This window comes from Dama dama, chromosome 30, assembly GCF_033118175.1.
Source record: "Dama dama isolate Ldn47 chromosome 30, ASM3311817v1, whole genome shotgun sequence".
Classification (NCBI taxonomy): Eukaryota; Metazoa; Chordata; class Mammalia; order Artiodactyla; family Cervidae; genus Dama; species Dama dama.
The window spans coordinates 22,135,037-22,152,740 of NC_083710.1; the positions used below are offsets into that span (position 1 = coordinate 22,135,037).

The 17,704-nt window shown below is 39.1% G+C and overlaps 1 protein-coding gene across 13 annotated transcripts in view; it reads right to left on the reverse strand.

Moving 5' to 3' along the window:
• RCBTB2 (RCC1 and BTB domain containing protein 2) overlaps positions 1-17,704 on the reverse strand; it is a 56,094-nt gene that overhangs the window by 16,141 nt on the left and 22,249 nt on the right. For 7 of the 13 annotated variants that reach the window (XM_061133638.1, XM_061133633.1, XM_061133634.1 and 4 more), the window contains 9 exons: positions 14,998-15,096; positions 11,495-11,572; positions 9,983-10,033; positions 5,534-5,689; positions 5,154-5,304; positions 3,931-4,097; positions 3,248-3,406; positions 3,012-3,119; positions 1,848-1,990 (listed from right to left, as the gene is read on the reverse strand). In XM_061133638.1, the coding sequence (XP_060989621.1) occupies positions 1,848-1,990; positions 3,012-3,119; positions 3,248-3,406; positions 3,931-4,097; positions 5,154-5,304; positions 5,534-5,689; positions 9,983-10,033; positions 11,495-11,557 (998 nt within the window). In that variant the 5' untranslated portion in view covers positions 11,558-11,572; positions 14,998-15,096. Of the gene's footprint in view, positions 1-1,847; positions 1,991-3,011; positions 3,120-3,247; positions 3,407-3,930; positions 4,098-5,153; positions 5,305-5,533; positions 5,690-9,982; positions 10,034-11,494; positions 11,573-14,997; positions 15,097-15,832; positions 15,939-17,704 lie in introns of those variants that run through there. The other 6 variants (XM_061133641.1, XM_061133642.1, XM_061133643.1 and 3 more) reach the window with 4 other exon arrangements.

A 17,704-nucleotide genomic window follows, 5' to 3' on the forward strand; every position in this document is an offset into this window, starting at 1 on the left:
CTGAGACACTTTTGTGATTATTCAAAGCCTCAAGACGGTCTCTTCTCTTTTTATTGAGTGGCTCTGAACTACCTTTAAGAGAAATAAAAATGACATGGCTGCTTGTATCTCCTGTGTGCCTGTCAGCACAGGACCTTCATTATCTTCCCTCCCCCCCAGTTCTTTGTGTGTGTGTTTTTTTTTTCCTGCTTGAATGGCTCACTGCAGCATCTGGAAACCAGCACCTGGTCCTGGGCAGGCATGGGGCAGGGAGAGATCCAGGAGCACCTCCTGTGGACCCCCTCACTGGTGTGATGCTAGGTATACTTCTGAGCTCAGCAGCAGACCCCTGCCAGTGGCCCTCTGAGGCCCCGCAGCCATCAGGCTGCAGGAGGCCAATGCAGACGTAGGACAGGGGTGCCTCCTATGATCCTGGGGTGCCGCATACATGGCCCTTGGCCCCCGTCTGCCGCCAGTCTCTGTCTCTCTGTGTTGTTTAGTTGCTAAGTCTAGTCTGACTCTTTTTGCAAGCCTAACCCACCAGGCTCCTCTGTCCAGGGGATTTCCCAAGCAAGAATACTGGAGTGGCTTGCCATTTCCTTCTCCATCATCCCCAGTTCTTAAGGAGTCTAGGGTCTTACTATAAGATCAGTGGCGGGTGGGGAGGTCAATACTCGAATGAAAATCAAGGGACTGAAAATGACTGGTTCTTCATTTTCACTGTTAAATATTCCGACAGAAATATAGAAAAGAACTACATACAAATGCAAAATAACTTATCCATATATTTAAAAATCAGATATCATAGATATTTATATGTACACTAAAAATGAAAATAGCAATACTGATTTCTATGATGTCAACCCTGGTTTAACAGAAAAGATAATGAAATGTTCGTGTTCCATGCTTCTGTGTCAAGAAATGAAGAGTGAAAAGGGAGTGATAAGGCTATGTTTGAGAAGTTCAAGAGACCTTCAAAAATAGTAGGATAATTTGGGGAAAAAAACTCTGGGGTTATGCTAATCACTTATCACAACCTTGTGGTTCAATTCCTGGGTTGGTAGATCCTCTGTAAAAGGGACAGACCACCCACGCCAGTGTTCTTGGGCTTCCCAGGTGGCTCAGGTGGGAAAGAATCCACCTGCAGTGCAGGAAACCTGGGTTTGATTCCTGGGCTGGGAAGATCCCCTGGAGCAGGGAACAGCTACCCGCACTAGCATTCTGGCCTGGAGAATTCCACGGACAGAGAGGCCTGGCAGGCCACAGTCCCATGGGGCTGCAAAGAGTCAGACACGACTGAGCGACTTTCACTTCAGTACACAACCATGCACACAAGTGCACAAAACTACGTTCTAATTTTATAACCATTTGCTCTTCCTCATAGTGAGAGCCTAGGAGTTGAGGTCATGAAAAACAGCCCTACCCTTTTCATCTGGCAAATCTGATAAGTAGCTGGGTGAATGGCATTATACTCCTATCGGAGGTACTTTCATCTTCCTAAACCACAGAAGACAGACCTCAAATGTTATCAACTCCTTAAGAAATGTGAAATAGAGAACAATGGGAATGGAGGGAAAGGAAATTTCTGAGTGAAAAGAATAATGCCGAAGAGCTGTTGGAGGTTTAGTCATTGTAGTTTGTATAGAGTAACTATTACAAGTATAGATGAAATATGGATAACTAAAATAGAATATTTAACATACACTCAACCTTCCCCCAAATTCTAAAGCTAATTTTAAAAAGGAATGAATGGTCTTGTTCAGGAATATTCTAATACTAGCAATAAATTGCCCATAATTCTGTATCATGCCTCAGTTTTGTTTTATCACTGAAGAACACTGAATTCATTTTGAAAATACACATATTACCTGTCCTTTTCCAGAACGACAGGGGTAGGGTAGGACTGGTTACTTTTATTGCCAGTACCCAACTGGCCGTAAGAATTTGCGCCCCAAGCATACACTTGACCTTCATCTGTTAATACTAAAGTGTGTGCATAGCCACAGGCAACCTGAAAAGAGAAAAACCAAATCCACTCAGGCCTGCAAACAGAGCGAAACATGCTTTCCACAAGATAGGTTAAGAATCAAAAATGAAAAAGGGGCAACGGTAGCCAGAGAGGCAGGCATTAAAGTCAGCCAACACCCCTCCAGATGTAGCTTAGGCCCCATGTGTGGTGAAAACTGCACTGAGATCAACATGAGTCCTGCAGTGACCAGAGTCCAGTTTAGCCACCTTTACTGTGGCATTCATCATGCTCACAGAGATCAAAGTGTGTGAAAGGAATAAGAAATAGACTCTTCTCTTTTTCAAGAACTACTTTCTCTTTTTATTATGAAAGTAAAACATAAATTCAATGTGAAAGAGATATAGAAAAATATAATTATGAAAGTTATCTTAAGGTCAGGATTGTTTATTTATAAAAAATATAGAAATATACATTGAAGGCTTTTTTAAAAATGATCATACTGTATAAGTAATCCTGTATCTTTTTACTTAACAGAGCATATATCTATTAAAATCCTTTGTAAGCATCATTTCTGTTCATATAGATTTAGTATCACTTATTTAACCATTAACTTACTGTCTGATTGGATAAATTATGCTACATCTATTATTTACCATTGTTTTCTTTTTCTTTCATTCTTTTTCTGTTTTGTCTGCTCTAAGAACTAAGGTATAGTCTAAGAACTATACCTTCTATAAGTCACTTTCTCTTTGGTGCCTTAGTATATATGCCCTATGAGCAGAATTACAGATCAAAGCGGGTGAATATTTTTAACGCTCTTGATACAAACTGCCAAAGTTTCCTCGGAAAAGACAATAAAAGTTTACATTCCAAGAGCTACGTGTGAGAGTGCATTGGAGATAAAAAATTTTCTGATAAATATTACAACTAAATTCAGGAAAATAACTTTAACCTCTACTTCAACTTTTTATCCTGCTAAGACGACTGACCTTTTTTTAGTACACTGGTATGTCTGCCACCATAGATTTAAAAACAGGCACACGTAAACCCACAGGGGACATACCCGCTGGACACGAATGCCTTGGAGAGCTGCCACCCTGCAGGGGGTTGGCTGGTTGCCACTGCTGCCGAGTCCCAGCTGCCCGTTTCCATTGTAGCCCCAGACAAAGACCTGAGAGAAAACAAGAGACTTGATGCCCACAAAAGCCGAAAAGCAGTCATGGTCTCTGTCGTGAGGCCAGCAGAACACTGAGAAGGTAGACGGGCTTTTTGAAGCGACCCATGAAATGCCTTTCTTACCTCCCCGGTGTTCACCACTGCCATCGAGCACATCTGCCCACAGGCTATGTTCACAACCACTTTATTCTGTAAGCAGCCGGTGACTCTCCGAGGGATTGGCTGATTGGCTGTGGATCCAGACCCTACCTGCCCAGAGTTATTATAACCCCATGCAAATACCTATTTGAAAGAAGAAATCAGTAAATAAAACACGCTAATATACAGAGTGTCTCAAGTGGCACTTCTGGCCTCATTTTTGCCCTCCAAGTGCTTGATATTCATAAATTCTCACAACATAGGCAGGGAGGTTTTCACAGGATGCATTCTCATAAAATATATTACTTTATAAAATTAGGTTATTGGCATTATCTACCTAAACAGCAATAATTATAATCGAATGTCATATAATCTTTATAAATATCTACTTTGCCTCAGTCATATTTTCTAGCATTTGGGGAATTTTTCTTTTTGTGAAGAGAAGTAACAACACATCCTTCAACATTTTGCAGTTATACAAATCCTTACCACATACAGGTACATGTCATAATATAAACACCATGACTATGAACTGCTAACAAGAGTAAGATGAATGTGAGGTTGGTGGTTATTTTAATTAAACGATCATATTTCCATGTCTGCTATAGGAATCTATATAATCTTATTGAAACCTTATGATCAGTGAGATTTAGGCTGACTATTCTCACCTCTCCATCAGATGTTAGCACCAAAGAATGGTAAGACCCACAGGCCACTTCAATGACTTGCTTGTTCGACAGATTAGTAGAGATATGATAGGGCACTAGACCAGCATTAGTTGTCCCGTTGCCCAGCTGACTGTAAGCATTATGACCCCAGGTAAAGACTTCTCCTTCTGAAAATAAAAAGAAACATAACCTACTTTCAAAACAACTACTCATTATATGAAAGTATATATATTACACACTTCCACAAATGGAAACTAAAAATTCACATGCGAAAGTTAATCAACTTCCCTATTCCACAAAACTCATTTTATAAAAGAAAACACTTGGAAAGTTAAACTACATTCTGCCTCAAAGCAACAAGATGAAATTTAAATGGATGCAATTAAAATAACTGGAAGATAGGTTTTTGATAAATAACAGAAAAAAGGCTACTATGAGGGGAAAAAAAAACCCAGATTGAAATTCAAAAGACTGTAAGGCTATTTAACTTCTCTGAATCTTAATTTCCTTATTTATAAATGGTTATCAAGTTAATTTTTAAAATCTTTATTATATTACTTATTGTGCAGTGTAATACATGTTCAGGGCTTTGGGGGTAATCATAAGATTGTATTTCTTGATCTGGGCAACAGAACATGGACACGTACTTTGTAATTATTTATAAAACTGTGCATATATAGTTTATGAACTTTTTTGAATATGTATTAATACTACACAATAAGGTACGTTTTAATGATAAAGTCTTATCAGTCTGAATGCATGAAAAAGCCAAGAGAATATTTAATTCCTTATACTACTGACACCAATTAGAGCCATCAGTCATTGTTTAATGTCAGAATCACAGAATGTTAAGAGTTAGAGGGGATCTTAGAATCTAGTTTTAATCTCTCTGTTTGTAGATCAAGAATCTCAAGTTCAAAATGTCCAGAGTGAGGTTCAGCATTCTAATGCACAATAATTACACTTCTAAAGTAGGCTTATAGCACTGTCATTCTGACAACCAAAGTGCCAATAACTGCTAGATTCCATCGGCTACCTTTTCTTACTTTGATATCCAGATATGTTCATATTTCATACAGTCCAAAGCATAGACCAGTTCACAGGGCAGAGCCAGAAAGCCTTGCCCAATCAAAGAGTATGTTCTCTGTGAAAGGGGTGGTCCCAGTCTTGCTCCTCAACAAATGAAGCAATGGCTAAAATTCTACCCTGTGTTCCTAGGTTACCTGTTGTTGCAAGGACAATGTGTGGCCCACTCCCGTAGCTGAGGCAGGCGATTTTTTTGCCACTTAAAGAGTCCAGTCTCCGAGGTTCAATGGTGCTCTGGACATCACCTAATCCCAAACAACCACAGCAGTTTGTGCCAAGCACAAAAATCTGTGGGGGAAAACCACTGTTAGCTCAAGCAGTTCTATTTCTGACAAACCTGTAATTACATTCAAAACAGGCATAGTCCCCTTACAGTAAAACTGCTTCATTATTTAATAAATAAGGATTTACTCTGTGCATTTTTTTTAATCTTAATTCCTTAGTTCCCCCAAGATCTTCAATTTAGCAAACATATTACTAAAAATATAAGTGGCTGAAATTTTTTCTTCAACATTACCTCATCATTTACTGTAGTATACAGAAGTTCATTGCTGGCACTGCCAAAGACACAGGCCTGACGAACTAACTGCAGTTCTTCCTCAGAACAAAGGGAGAAAATTGGCCACTTTCCCACATCTAACATCTTCAAAGATGACAGAGTAGCCTGGACTGGCTGAAAAAGAATTTTGTAAAGATTATTTAAAAAATGATTCATAGAAAACACATTTTCTTTGCCCCCTTCATTTCTCTGCCCCCTTCTGCTTAAGAGTGTGCACCGGTGTGCACACTATCTATTTCGGGGAATTGCCTTTACAGGTTCGACCACTTTGGACCGTTCTCACCACAACCAAGAGCCAGAGGCCCAGGATAGAATCAGATATCACCTATTAATTTTCCTCAAAGACACTGGAACCATCCAAGGCTGAACTCTGGGGGGGTGGGGGGGAGGGGCGCTGAATGCCTGGCAAGCACTTTCGGTGGCAGTTATGTCTTAAACGTAGCTTTGGAAAATAGGCTGGGGGTAAAAGCAGGAAAAAAGAGGGAAGACTGCTATTTCATCAGCTGCCTGAGTCTTAGCAAAAGAAGCCCTTGGGAAAGGACAGTGCCAAAGGTGACACCAAGGAATATGTCCAGAAGTTTCAGTTCATGGGTCAGTTCTAACCATTCAGTTGGAGCAGTTGGTGGGTTCCCTCAGGCACCCACTCAGATCAGGGGGCTGGTAGGAAGAAACACCCAGAAAGTATGTACATATGCTTGCTATGACTGCCGTAACAAAGTACCACAAACTGAGGGACTTAAACAACAGGACTTTATTGTCTCTCAGTTCTAGAGGCTAAGTTCAAAGTCAAGGTATCAGCTGGTTTGGTTCCTTCTAAGGGTTGTGAAGGGAAGATCTATCAGCCCTCTCCCTAAGGCCTGCAGAGGGCTGAATTCTCCAATGTCTTTCATATCATCTTCCCCAAGTCTGTCTCTCTCTGTGTCTAAATTTTCCCCCTTTTATAAAGACACCAGTCATACTGGGTTAGGTCACCCTCATGACCTCATCTTAACTAAATGATTTACATGTGCAGTGACCCCATTTCCAAATAAGGTCACCTTCCAGAATAATGATGTGTCTTAGTTCCTTTGGGCTGCTAAACCAAAATATCATAGAATGAGTGGCTTATAAACAACAAAAATTTATATTTTACTGTTCTGGAGACTGGGAAGTCTGAGATCAAGGCACTGACATGATTGTGTTCTGATGAAAGTGCCCTTCCTAGTTCAGAGCCCGTGTCTTCTCACTATGTCCTCATGTGGTGGAAGGGCTGGGGGTATCTCTGGAGCCCCTTTTATAAAGCACTAATTCCATTCATGAAGTTTCTCCCCTCATGACTTAAGCAACTTCTAAAGGCCCCGGGTTCTAATGTTAAAACCATTACCTTTGGGGGTTAGGATTTTAACGTATGAATTTGGAGGGGGATACAATCAAACCCGGCACAACATCCAATAAGGTTACAAGCAGCCACACTCCCTTAAGAGCATTCAAGGTGGACATGATAAAGCTTCTTTAAAGACAGCTTTTACTTATTTGCTGTGTGGAAAGTCACTTCAGTCGTGTCCGACACTGTGTGACCCCATGGACTGTAGTCCTTCAGGCTCCTCTATCCATGGGATTCTCCAGGCAAGAATACTGGAGTGGACTGCCATTCCCTTCTTCACTTATTTGTTATCCTGGAAATATATACACTTACATACTTTTCAACTTCCAAAAATGTTTAAGATTACAGTAAGATTACATAATGGCCAACATGCCTAACAAATGGCATTTCCCGCAATAATCACCATGTCCTGTGCTATGCTTAGCCGCTCAATCGTGTCTGACTCTTTGCGACGCTATGGACTGTAGCCCACCAGGCTTCTCTGTCCATGGGGATTCTCCAGGCAAGAATACCAGAGTGGGTTGCCATGCCCTCCTCGAAGGGATTTTCCCAACCCAGGAATCAAACCCAATCTCCCGCAACGCAGGCGGATTCTTTACTGTCTGAGTCACCTGGGAAGCCCAAGAATACTGGAGTGGGTAGCCTGTCCCTTCCCCCGGGGAACTTCCCAATCTAGGAATCGAATGAGGGTCTCCTGCATTGCAGGCGGATTCTTTACCACCTGAGTCACCCAGGAAGCCCCAATAATCACTATACTCTAGCTTAATGTACCTTTAAAGGAATAAAGAATTTTCTAAGGCCTGTCTTTTCTATCAGATATTAAGTCCATCTTACCAGATATATGTTCTAGTAGAGAGAAGATCAGACTAGCTAAAGGAGTCAGGGGAAATTAATTAATTAATTTATTATAAGGACTTGGCTCACAAGATTATGGAGGTGCAGAAGTCCTATATCTGCATTTGCAAACTGAAGACCCAGGAAAGCTGGTGACATAATTCAACCAGGAGGCTGGAGGACTTCTTCCCTTGAGACTTCATAGAACGTGGCCCTGCCGACACCGTGATTTCAGACTTCAAGCCCCCAGAACCGTCAGAGAATAGATTTCTGCTGTTTTACACCACCTGAATTGTGGTGCTTTGTCAGGGAGGAAACTCATGTGAAGAAACCAATACAGAGGAGAAGCAGTTTGTCAATGCTAGCAGCATCGCTCTCATGAGTGGCAGAGCCTCCCCTAGTGCCAAATCTGGCCACTGCTCCCCACTATGCCACTCAAACTGCAAGATCCTGCCTGGACAGGGATGTCTCCTATCATCTTTGGGACCCCTGTGGCGCTAATGACAGAACCTTGTTATGTCAGCTTTGTGTCTAAGCTTCTACTTTAAATCACCCACCTCCTTATACTAGGAAGGAGTCTTATTTACTATGAGTGGTTCATTTTAATGTTTTTTCCCTTTTAAGTCTTTAATTTTCAGAAGGAACAATGTTTGGGATTTGGCATGAATATTTCACGGAGACATGCTAATGTGCTAGTTAAAGGGGTTCTGACATATTATTTATATTTCTCATCTTCCCAAGTGAAGGACACACACAGTGCTGTCCTCATTTTACCTGGGAGGAGCCTGAGGGTCAGAGGGACTAAGAAATCCTCCAACATCACTAGCTTCTGAGTGGATGGACCAGATTTCTTTCCACACATCATTTGTTGCTGAGTAAAAAGTTCACATAAAAAGTGACACTCCTGGCAGACCCAGTGTTTGCTCACATTTGTAAGGCCTGGGCTGCTGTGCTCATGAAGTTTTTAGTGAACAAGGCAATGCCCACCATGGGTTGTCTTCCCAAGAACAGGACAGATGGTGACATATTACATATTACGTAAGTAATATACAGTGACTGACTGCTACCTTATTTTTTCCTTTCAAGCAGATTTTTGGATTTTGATTGCTACAAAATCAAGTGGTTTCTTAGGTGCCTAGAATCTGGCTGTCAATCCAGCCAGCTCCTTAATCTACAAATCATTAGTTCTGAGCTTTCCTCCTGGCCCACCTCTACAAAACCTATGGTACCCAAGCCATAACTCTACTGACCAATAGGATTCCAGTGTGTGGGTCTGTGACATCACCTGCAGTGGTACATTTGGTAAAGAAGGCTACTGGGTGAGAGAACATTGGGTCTGATGGTATCAATGAACATTTACCAAGTATCAGATACCAAGACAAAAGTAATACCTAGTTATTACCTTCACGGAGCTCACAATTTAATAGAAAACAAGTAACTACAACATAACCTAAACACAACACAAATGTGAATATTGCTTTTTAAATCTCTGCCAGAAGGCTGGCTGCTGGAGATGAGTCATCAAAATTTCATTTTTTTCTAATTCTGTGGGGAAACTTTTTCATAGAGAACTGATGACTTCATTTATAAAATACACTTTTTAAATATACTTTTCTGAAGTAAATGTTTAATATTACTCTCAAGGAATTGAGCATCTTTGTTCTTTGAAGAAAAATACATTCTTTTGTCTGGCATAATCATGAGCATATATAGTGACATACACTGTATATATTGTATACATATACAGCATATATGTATACCCTGTGTGTGTATATATACGCATACACACACATACTTCAGGCTGCAGCCCATAGGGTCGCACAGAGTCAGACACGACTAAAGTGACTTAACACACATGCACACATACACTGTATACAGTAAGAGTGTACATAAGGATCCACACATTTTAGGAGCCTCAATCACACCACGGCCAACCTGCATGACAGCAGGCATCTCTGCAGAAGGCACCCAACCACCTCTGGGCCCAACTGTTAAGTTAGGGACTGGTTGAACTGTTAAGTTAGGGACTGGCTGAATTGCCAAGAGTGGGCAATTAAAAAATCTGTAGGGGAAAAATACACTACAAGGGCATGAAAGTTTGACGTTTACATCATTAAGATCATGTTCCCGGAATCTGCATCCTGGCCTGGACCCTCCTTTTCCCACACAACTCACCAACACAGGTGAGAATTAACCCTAGGCCAGCTCACCTTCACTACTTTGCTTACATCCAGGTCACCTCTTTCATCTTTCACGGGCATCTGTTTGGAAAGGCAAAGTGGTGAAATTTTAACATTAGCTCAAGGAGAACATAATTAAGGAAATACATCTCCATAAAGTTAGATACCAAAATGCATTTTATTATTCCTTTGAGTGTGTGCTCTCCATATTAACTCTGCTCCTGCATGCATATGAAGAACCAAGTGGATTATGATACTTAACTATGGACAAATTATTAAGTTTCCACAATTCAATTTACAATACAGCATATAGAAATAGAATTAAGATTACATAGCAGGCATGCATAGTCAAAAAAAAAAAAATCCTTCAAAAATAACAGCGGATACCTCACCCTTTAAGGATTTCCTGGCAGCATAACACCATGTAATAAAGTAATTTCATTGCTAAGGCTGTGAGCCTGTTATTTCACCAAATCTGTTCCCAGAAAACAACAAAGAAATCTCCTATGAACATTCTGTAAGACTTTCAGGTTCTATAGACTGCTTTTCAAGCTCCTCTCCGACAGGAGCTCACAAACTAGCATGTCAAGTCAGCGCACAGCAATGCTATGGCTCAGGGTGCTGTCTATGGTTCACAGTGCTGTCTTGCACACTATGCCGGCTGTGATACTGATTTACGTCTTTTACGGCATTTTGACTACATTTTATTCTCCAAAGAGTGGAAAACAGAAAAATGAAAGTTAATGGTGGCAGTTAATATTAAGCTGTTAACACTGAAGAGATATTTCATAAATTTAATAAAATTAACACAAGATGGAGATGGATGTGCCTGCTGAAAGATGTGAAACTTCCAACGTCAGTTGGGACACTGACCAGAGTTAAGCTGGTTGACTGTAATGTTTGGATGTGACAGAAATGAAATAAAGAATACTTGCGATGAATTAAGGATGTGTCATCAAAGATTAACTATTTTGAATTTTTTTTTAAATCTCTGGCAGTGGAGCAACGTTGCTCAACCCAGACCCTTCCGTAGGACAGCATTGTCTGTGGACGGCTTCCCTGGGGATTCAGCAGAGAAGAAGCCACCTGCCAATGCAGGAGATACGAGTTCGACCCCTGCATCAGGAAGATCCCCTAGAGAAGGACATGGCAACCCACTCCAGGATTCTTGCCTGGAGAATCCCATGGACAGAGGAGCCTGGCGGGCTACAGTCCACGGGGTTATAAACAGTCGGACTCGACTGAGCGACTAAACAGCGTTATCTGTGGAAGTGGGGGTGGCCTCCTCTTCATCCAGCTCAAACGTCACCACCTCTGGGAACCCCTCCTCTAACCCTCAGACAATCCCACATCCCCTGCTGGCCCCCAGGCATTCTCTACACCCACAACAGTGACCTGCCAGCATCTTAGCCACTACACTGTGAGCCTCGCAAAGAAAAGAGACTATCTCATTGATCTTCCTATTGAATGACCGATAGATGTTTGACAAACTTTCTTTTACATGACAGAAAATACATGCTCCATGGGCATGATTTTTCTAACCTTGCCACTTTTTCCATAGAGAGTATAGAGAAGGAAAGGGTCATCTTCCACATAGTCTTCCATGGTTCTGTGTAGTCCCTGAGGAAAAAGTATGTGGTAAAATCAGGATACCATGTGTCGAGTGAAACTGGGCAGGTTAAAATTACTTTACTTCTAATTAACGGTTCCCTGACACCTCAGTTGGTAAGGAATCCACCTGCAACGTGGGAGACCTGGCTTTGATCCCTGGGTTAGGAAGAACCCCTGGAGAAGAGAAAGGCTACCCACTCCAGTATTCTGGCCTGGAGAATTCCATGGACTGTACAGTCCATGGGGTCGCAAAGAGTCACACATGACTGAGTGACTTTCACTTTTCTAGTTAACAGAGAAAAGAAGCTAAGTTCAAATATAGTGAAGGGAATTAAGTTTGGGGCATGGGTGTTAACAGCTATAAAACATAAAAAATGTTTTAACTGTTGTTCTCTGATGAGACTCCTTCAGCAGAGATGTGAAAAATAATCCCAGGATATTCCCTAGTATATTCCCTAGTAGAAGATAAACATCTACTAGGGAATGAGTAGAAAATTTTCATTTCAGAGTTCACTTCCTAGAGATGAGAAAAAATAAATTTTGGACCTTGGTCAAACTTCCTCTGGGACTGGAAAGTTCCAAATCACTGTGAAGAGCAGACCTATCAATTCTCAGCTTCACTGAAGAGTATATGATTTGCTAAGTAGGGAAAAAAATGAATGAACGAAAAGGACGAAAGGATGAATGAACAAATGTGACTGTGTTACCTTAGACCTTAACAAAAAATCTGAAGAAACAGCCACCAAGCATGTAGCCATTGCACTGAATGTTCTTGCCTTAATTAACTGTCTCCACAATGACTACCTTCTACCACATACAAGTAACAGCAGAAGCAGCCCTGTCACAAAATATGCAGGATGTCTGGACTCTGGTTAAATTGTTACACAATCATCACTGAAAATAAATAGGAATAAATATTCTCTCAAGCGTCTGCCTACAATGTGAGAGACCCAGGTTCGATCCCTGGGTTGGGAAGATCCTCTGGAGAAGGAAATGGCAACCCACTCCAGTACTCTTGCCTGGAAAATCCCATGGACGGAGGAGCCTGGTAGGCTACAGTCTATGGGGTCGCAAAGAGCCGGACACGACTGAGCGACTTCACTTCTTTCACTTTCACTTCTCCCCCCAAAAGCAATTTAATGTAATCATGTCAAACAATGTTAATACTCTGATTTACCACAATGGCTTCTATTTACTCAAATAAAACCCAGAATTCAAGTGCTAACATCAGAACATCTTACTTGATGTTACCTACAAGCAGTTAGAGCCTAGCAATAGATAAAAGCAATCATCAAAATAAGGCTAACTCTTAACAGTGTACTTAATGTTTTATATTCACTTGAGGATACTGGTAAAATTCTGTTTTCTTCAGCTGTAAAAAGGTCTCTTAGCATATAGGGAATAATAAATGATACCTTCAGAATAATAGTTACTCAAACTATGGCAATCAACACAAATCATTACTTCTAATGTTTGGAAAAAATAAACTTGTTGAGAAAAGGATCAATTAGACTTTCCTCACTTATAAATTTCTAAAATTTGATCTGGCTGCCAATATGGGAAAAATCATTTCATGTGGCAGTTACTCCTATATCATCTGTCTTCTCTATTAATCTGCAAGATCTTTAAGAGAGGGGATCCGGAGCCCACACACTGAAACTACAGAGTATCCCCTGCTCTCCGCAACTAGAGAAAAGCCTGTTCAGCAACAAAGATCCAGCAGAGCCAAAAATAAATAGATAAGTTATAAGAAAAAAGGAAAAAGAAGGAGGGGATCATGACCCAGTCACCGCTATTACCACCACAACACACGGCTCAGAGGAAAACATAAGATACTTATTGAAAGCATCTTTTGAATACAGCCTTTTGTTGACTGCAGACCGTCTATACTGGAATTTCTTCTCCTTCTGCTTCATCCTAACTGGAAAGATCTTTTCCATAGCTGTCCCCAGTTTATTGGAATAAAAGATAAAAAGATAGGAGAGGGAAAAGAAAGGAGAGGAGTAGAGGAAGGGAATTCAAAGGCAAAAAAAAGAAACAAGAGAAGGAAATGGAATCTAACTAGAGAAGCGACTGCCTCTTGCTGAACTTCGGGACACCTTTGTTCCTAGTAGAAGGAAATCCTGCTAATATGCTGAGATCACTCCACAGTAATCCTGGGGTTTGTTTTGTTTCCCCACCACATTCCTCCACCACTGTAAATAACTAATTTCACTGGTTTCTGCTTTATTTCTCTGTTTCTTTTTGCAAAATAAGTATATATATTTATGTGTTTTTATTTCCCAATTCCTCCTTATGCAAAAAATAGCATACTTTACATACTCTTTTGCAATCTATTTTTTTTAACCTAACAATGTATCCCAAAAAGTACTCTATATCAGCTAATAGAAAATTTTAAACACCACCATATCCTGGGTGTTCAAGGAAACAAAATAAATAGCTCTTTTCAGTGTCTTTGATTAATTGCAACTATCTTAACTCTTTAAAAATTGGAATGGTGTAAAACAGGTCATTCCATTTATTTGACTAATCAGGTTAAGACATAATCACATGTATGGCAGATGAACATTACCATACTCAAAAAAATAACAGTCAGATTCAATCAACAGTAAATATATTATTAATATCACTTCATTTTTGTCAGAATGCCTTTGAAGATTTAAAAATGGTTCACAATTAATTACTATTATGCAGTACTATGAAAAAAATGTCAAAATCTGTGGCACTGTGGAAAATGGTTTTTGTTTTTCTTTTTTCTGGTCTTGCTGCATATTACAGTATCTTAGGTCCCCAGTCAGGGATTGGACCCACACCCAAGGCAGTGTGTGGAGTCCCAACCACTGGACCACCGGGGAATTCCCTGGTTGGTTTTTTAACATTATTCCGAAGTGACACAGATATAATAGAGAAAACTAGCTTCCCTAGTTTACACTACCTGAGGAATACAGTTTGTGGAATATATGTGAGGATTATAATCATCTCATCTTGTTATCTATATGATTTCACCGGGCTATTATTAATAACAATGTTACAGTAATATACCAACATATACATCTTAAAAATCCACTAATACACATATAGACTACCACATCGATGATGTGATAAACATGAATTCTAAATAACAGGAGCAATAATAATAGTTAAAATAAATAGTTACCCAAATTATTGCCAAACACTAACTGCCTTATCTCATTTAATCTTTATAATAGCCAGAAGAAACAGATATCATCATTACCTCTGTTTAACAGACATATTTCAATACTTTGACCAACAGTCAGCAGCCAGTCAGGGTTGGAGCCAGGATTCATTTCAATGCCCTTGAGCTTGGACTTTCCCCTGTACTGCAGGGATATTTTAAGTTTTCCTGTGTATATTCCAGATGATTTCATTTTGTACTGACTGGTTGGGAATATCCCCTCCAAAAATGTTTGTACCTGATTGTTTTAACTTTCTGGAGCCCAGTATTCAGTCATCTTTAATCCCGTTCCTTCTAGATCGTTGTGAAGTTGTCTTCTAAAGTAAGGTTAATGTGACTGAAAATAGAAATACATAAATAAATTCTATTACAGAAAAATAGAAAAGAAAAAGAACATACCATCTTGCACAGAATATACCACTGGCTTCAAAAAGCCAGTATTTATCTGAGAAAAATATAGTTTTAAAATTGTATCAGCTAAATTTACTATTAGAAAGTCAGCAGCAGAGGTGCTCAATTATAAAAAGAATTAATATTATAAAATATAACTTTCAGATATTATAAGTTTGGGGACAAGGCTGCAACAATATGGACACTGAAACTTAACAAAAGATACTTAAAGTTTAATCTATAGTATTTCAACATAAAAACTGCAAGGGAAATGATCTGGAAAAGGAAAAAAGCAAAATTTTCAAATTTTTGAGTATAGAAAATATCTTTATGACCTCAAGGCAGAGAAAGAGTTCTTAACTGAGACACAAAAGCACAAACCACAAAGAAAAGACTGTTAAATTTTGCCACACTAAAGTTTAAAACTTTGGCATTATAAAAGACAAAATGAACAAAAGGAAAAACATGCCACAGAGTGGGAAAAGATATTTTCAATATACATAACTGATAGCTGGCAAATAATTTGTATCCATAATATATAAAGAATACCTAAAAGCAGAAAAAGAAAGACAAACAATCCAATTTAGAAATGGAAAAAGGATAGAGGCAATTCACAGAAGAAATTAACAAATATATCCACAAAAGGTATCAGGGAAATGTAATCACAATGAGATAGAACTCACCAATCAGATCTGCAAAATTAAAGGGGATAATACACAGTGTTTGTGAGGATGCAGATCAAAAGGAATGTAAACTGTTACAATCACTTTTAGAGCAACTCAACAATATTTAGACCAGAGCAGTATCTTTCAAGCTTCTTTGATACATATATGTACCTGAAAAAAAAGTTTCACAAAATAATTCTTACCCTTGCTACATGAGATACTAAGGGATATCCTCTTTCCTATTTTTTTTTTTTTCCTATTTTACATTATTCTATTCTCCCTGGGAGATAGTGAAGGACTCCAGGAGATAGTGAAGGACAGGGAAGTCTGGCATGCTGCAGTTCTCGGGGTCACAAAGAGTCGGATACAACTTAGCGACTGGACAACAATTCTACTCATACCCTAATTTATCCTTTTCTATTTAATTTTTCAACATTGGTTTCAGCCCACTAAGATAACTTCAAGATCATTAATAAGTCACGTCTTGGAAAACATTAGCCTAGATGGAACTCTAGAGCATATACAAAATTGTTTGCAATAGCAAACCATTAGAAATAGTGGATACAACTGATCAACAGGCTCCATCAACAAAAGTTACAAATCGTGCATACTACACAACAATTAAAATAAATTATCCAGAATCAACACAGATAAGTCTCCAAAACAATTCTGATCAAAAATCACTGTCATAGAATGATGCATATGATACACTATTTGATAAAGTTTTTTTTTTTAAGACAACAATTTTTTAAACTTTATTTTTATATCTTTAAAAATATTCATTCATTTATTTGTTTGGCTGTGTCCAGTCTTAGTTGCAGTACGCGGGGTCTTTGATCTTCCTCAGGGCATGTGGGATCTTCAGTTGCAGTGTGTAAACTCTTAGTTGTGGCATATGGGATCTAGTTCCCTGACCAGGGATTGAACCCAGGCCCCTTGCACTGGAAATGTGGAGTCTTAGCCACTGGACCACCAGGGAAGTACCAGATAACATTTTTTTCTCATGATTGATTATTTGATTAGAAGAGGGGTTGTAAGTTTCAGATTTGGGGATTGTTGACAGATTTTTCTCCAAAAGCAGTGAATTGATTTGTATTCTCACATTTAGTCATTTTAATGGCACAGTTGTATGATTATCTATGTGAGTTTAAAATCCCAGACTCTGAGACTATGTAGTATAATTGTTCAGGACTTGGATTTTGGATCCAAAGTGACCTGACCTAGAAGCCCAGCTCCCTCAAATACTGGTTATGTAATTTTAAAGCAGTGACAACTTCTAGCTACAAAAAAGATAATAATAATTGTACCTGTCTCTGGAGTAGGCCCATTCATTTAATATGTATTTACTGAGCATCTAAATGCCAGACAATATTTTAGGCATGCAAGACAGAGCAGTGAACAAAACAAAGTGCTTGGTCCCAGAGTTCTTACTGTCTAGTGGGGGGAGATAGACATAGACCAAACTATTATATATATATATAATAATTGTAATTATATATAATATTTTGGTCTATGTTTATATATATATATATATATATATATATATATGTTTTAAAACATGCAGAAAACAATACTATTTTATTGTGTAATGGATACTGACATACCCATGGCTGGACTTTGATGGAAATGTTTTCATAAGAAAGTTCACACCAGAGGTAATGCCAAAGGCAAAATTTGCCATGTAATTCTATCAATGAATTAGTGTAATTTGGTTTTTCCAATTGACAAGAGAATTTTCATGATTTTAATCTTAAGTTAAATTAATCATCTGAGTACAAAGGAAGGATAAGGTTACCCAATAGTAAGGAAAACAAAATTGTAGAATCAGAATAACACCATTCTAATCCTGCCTTTACCGTGAACATAAGAATTCAATAAAGGCTTGATACT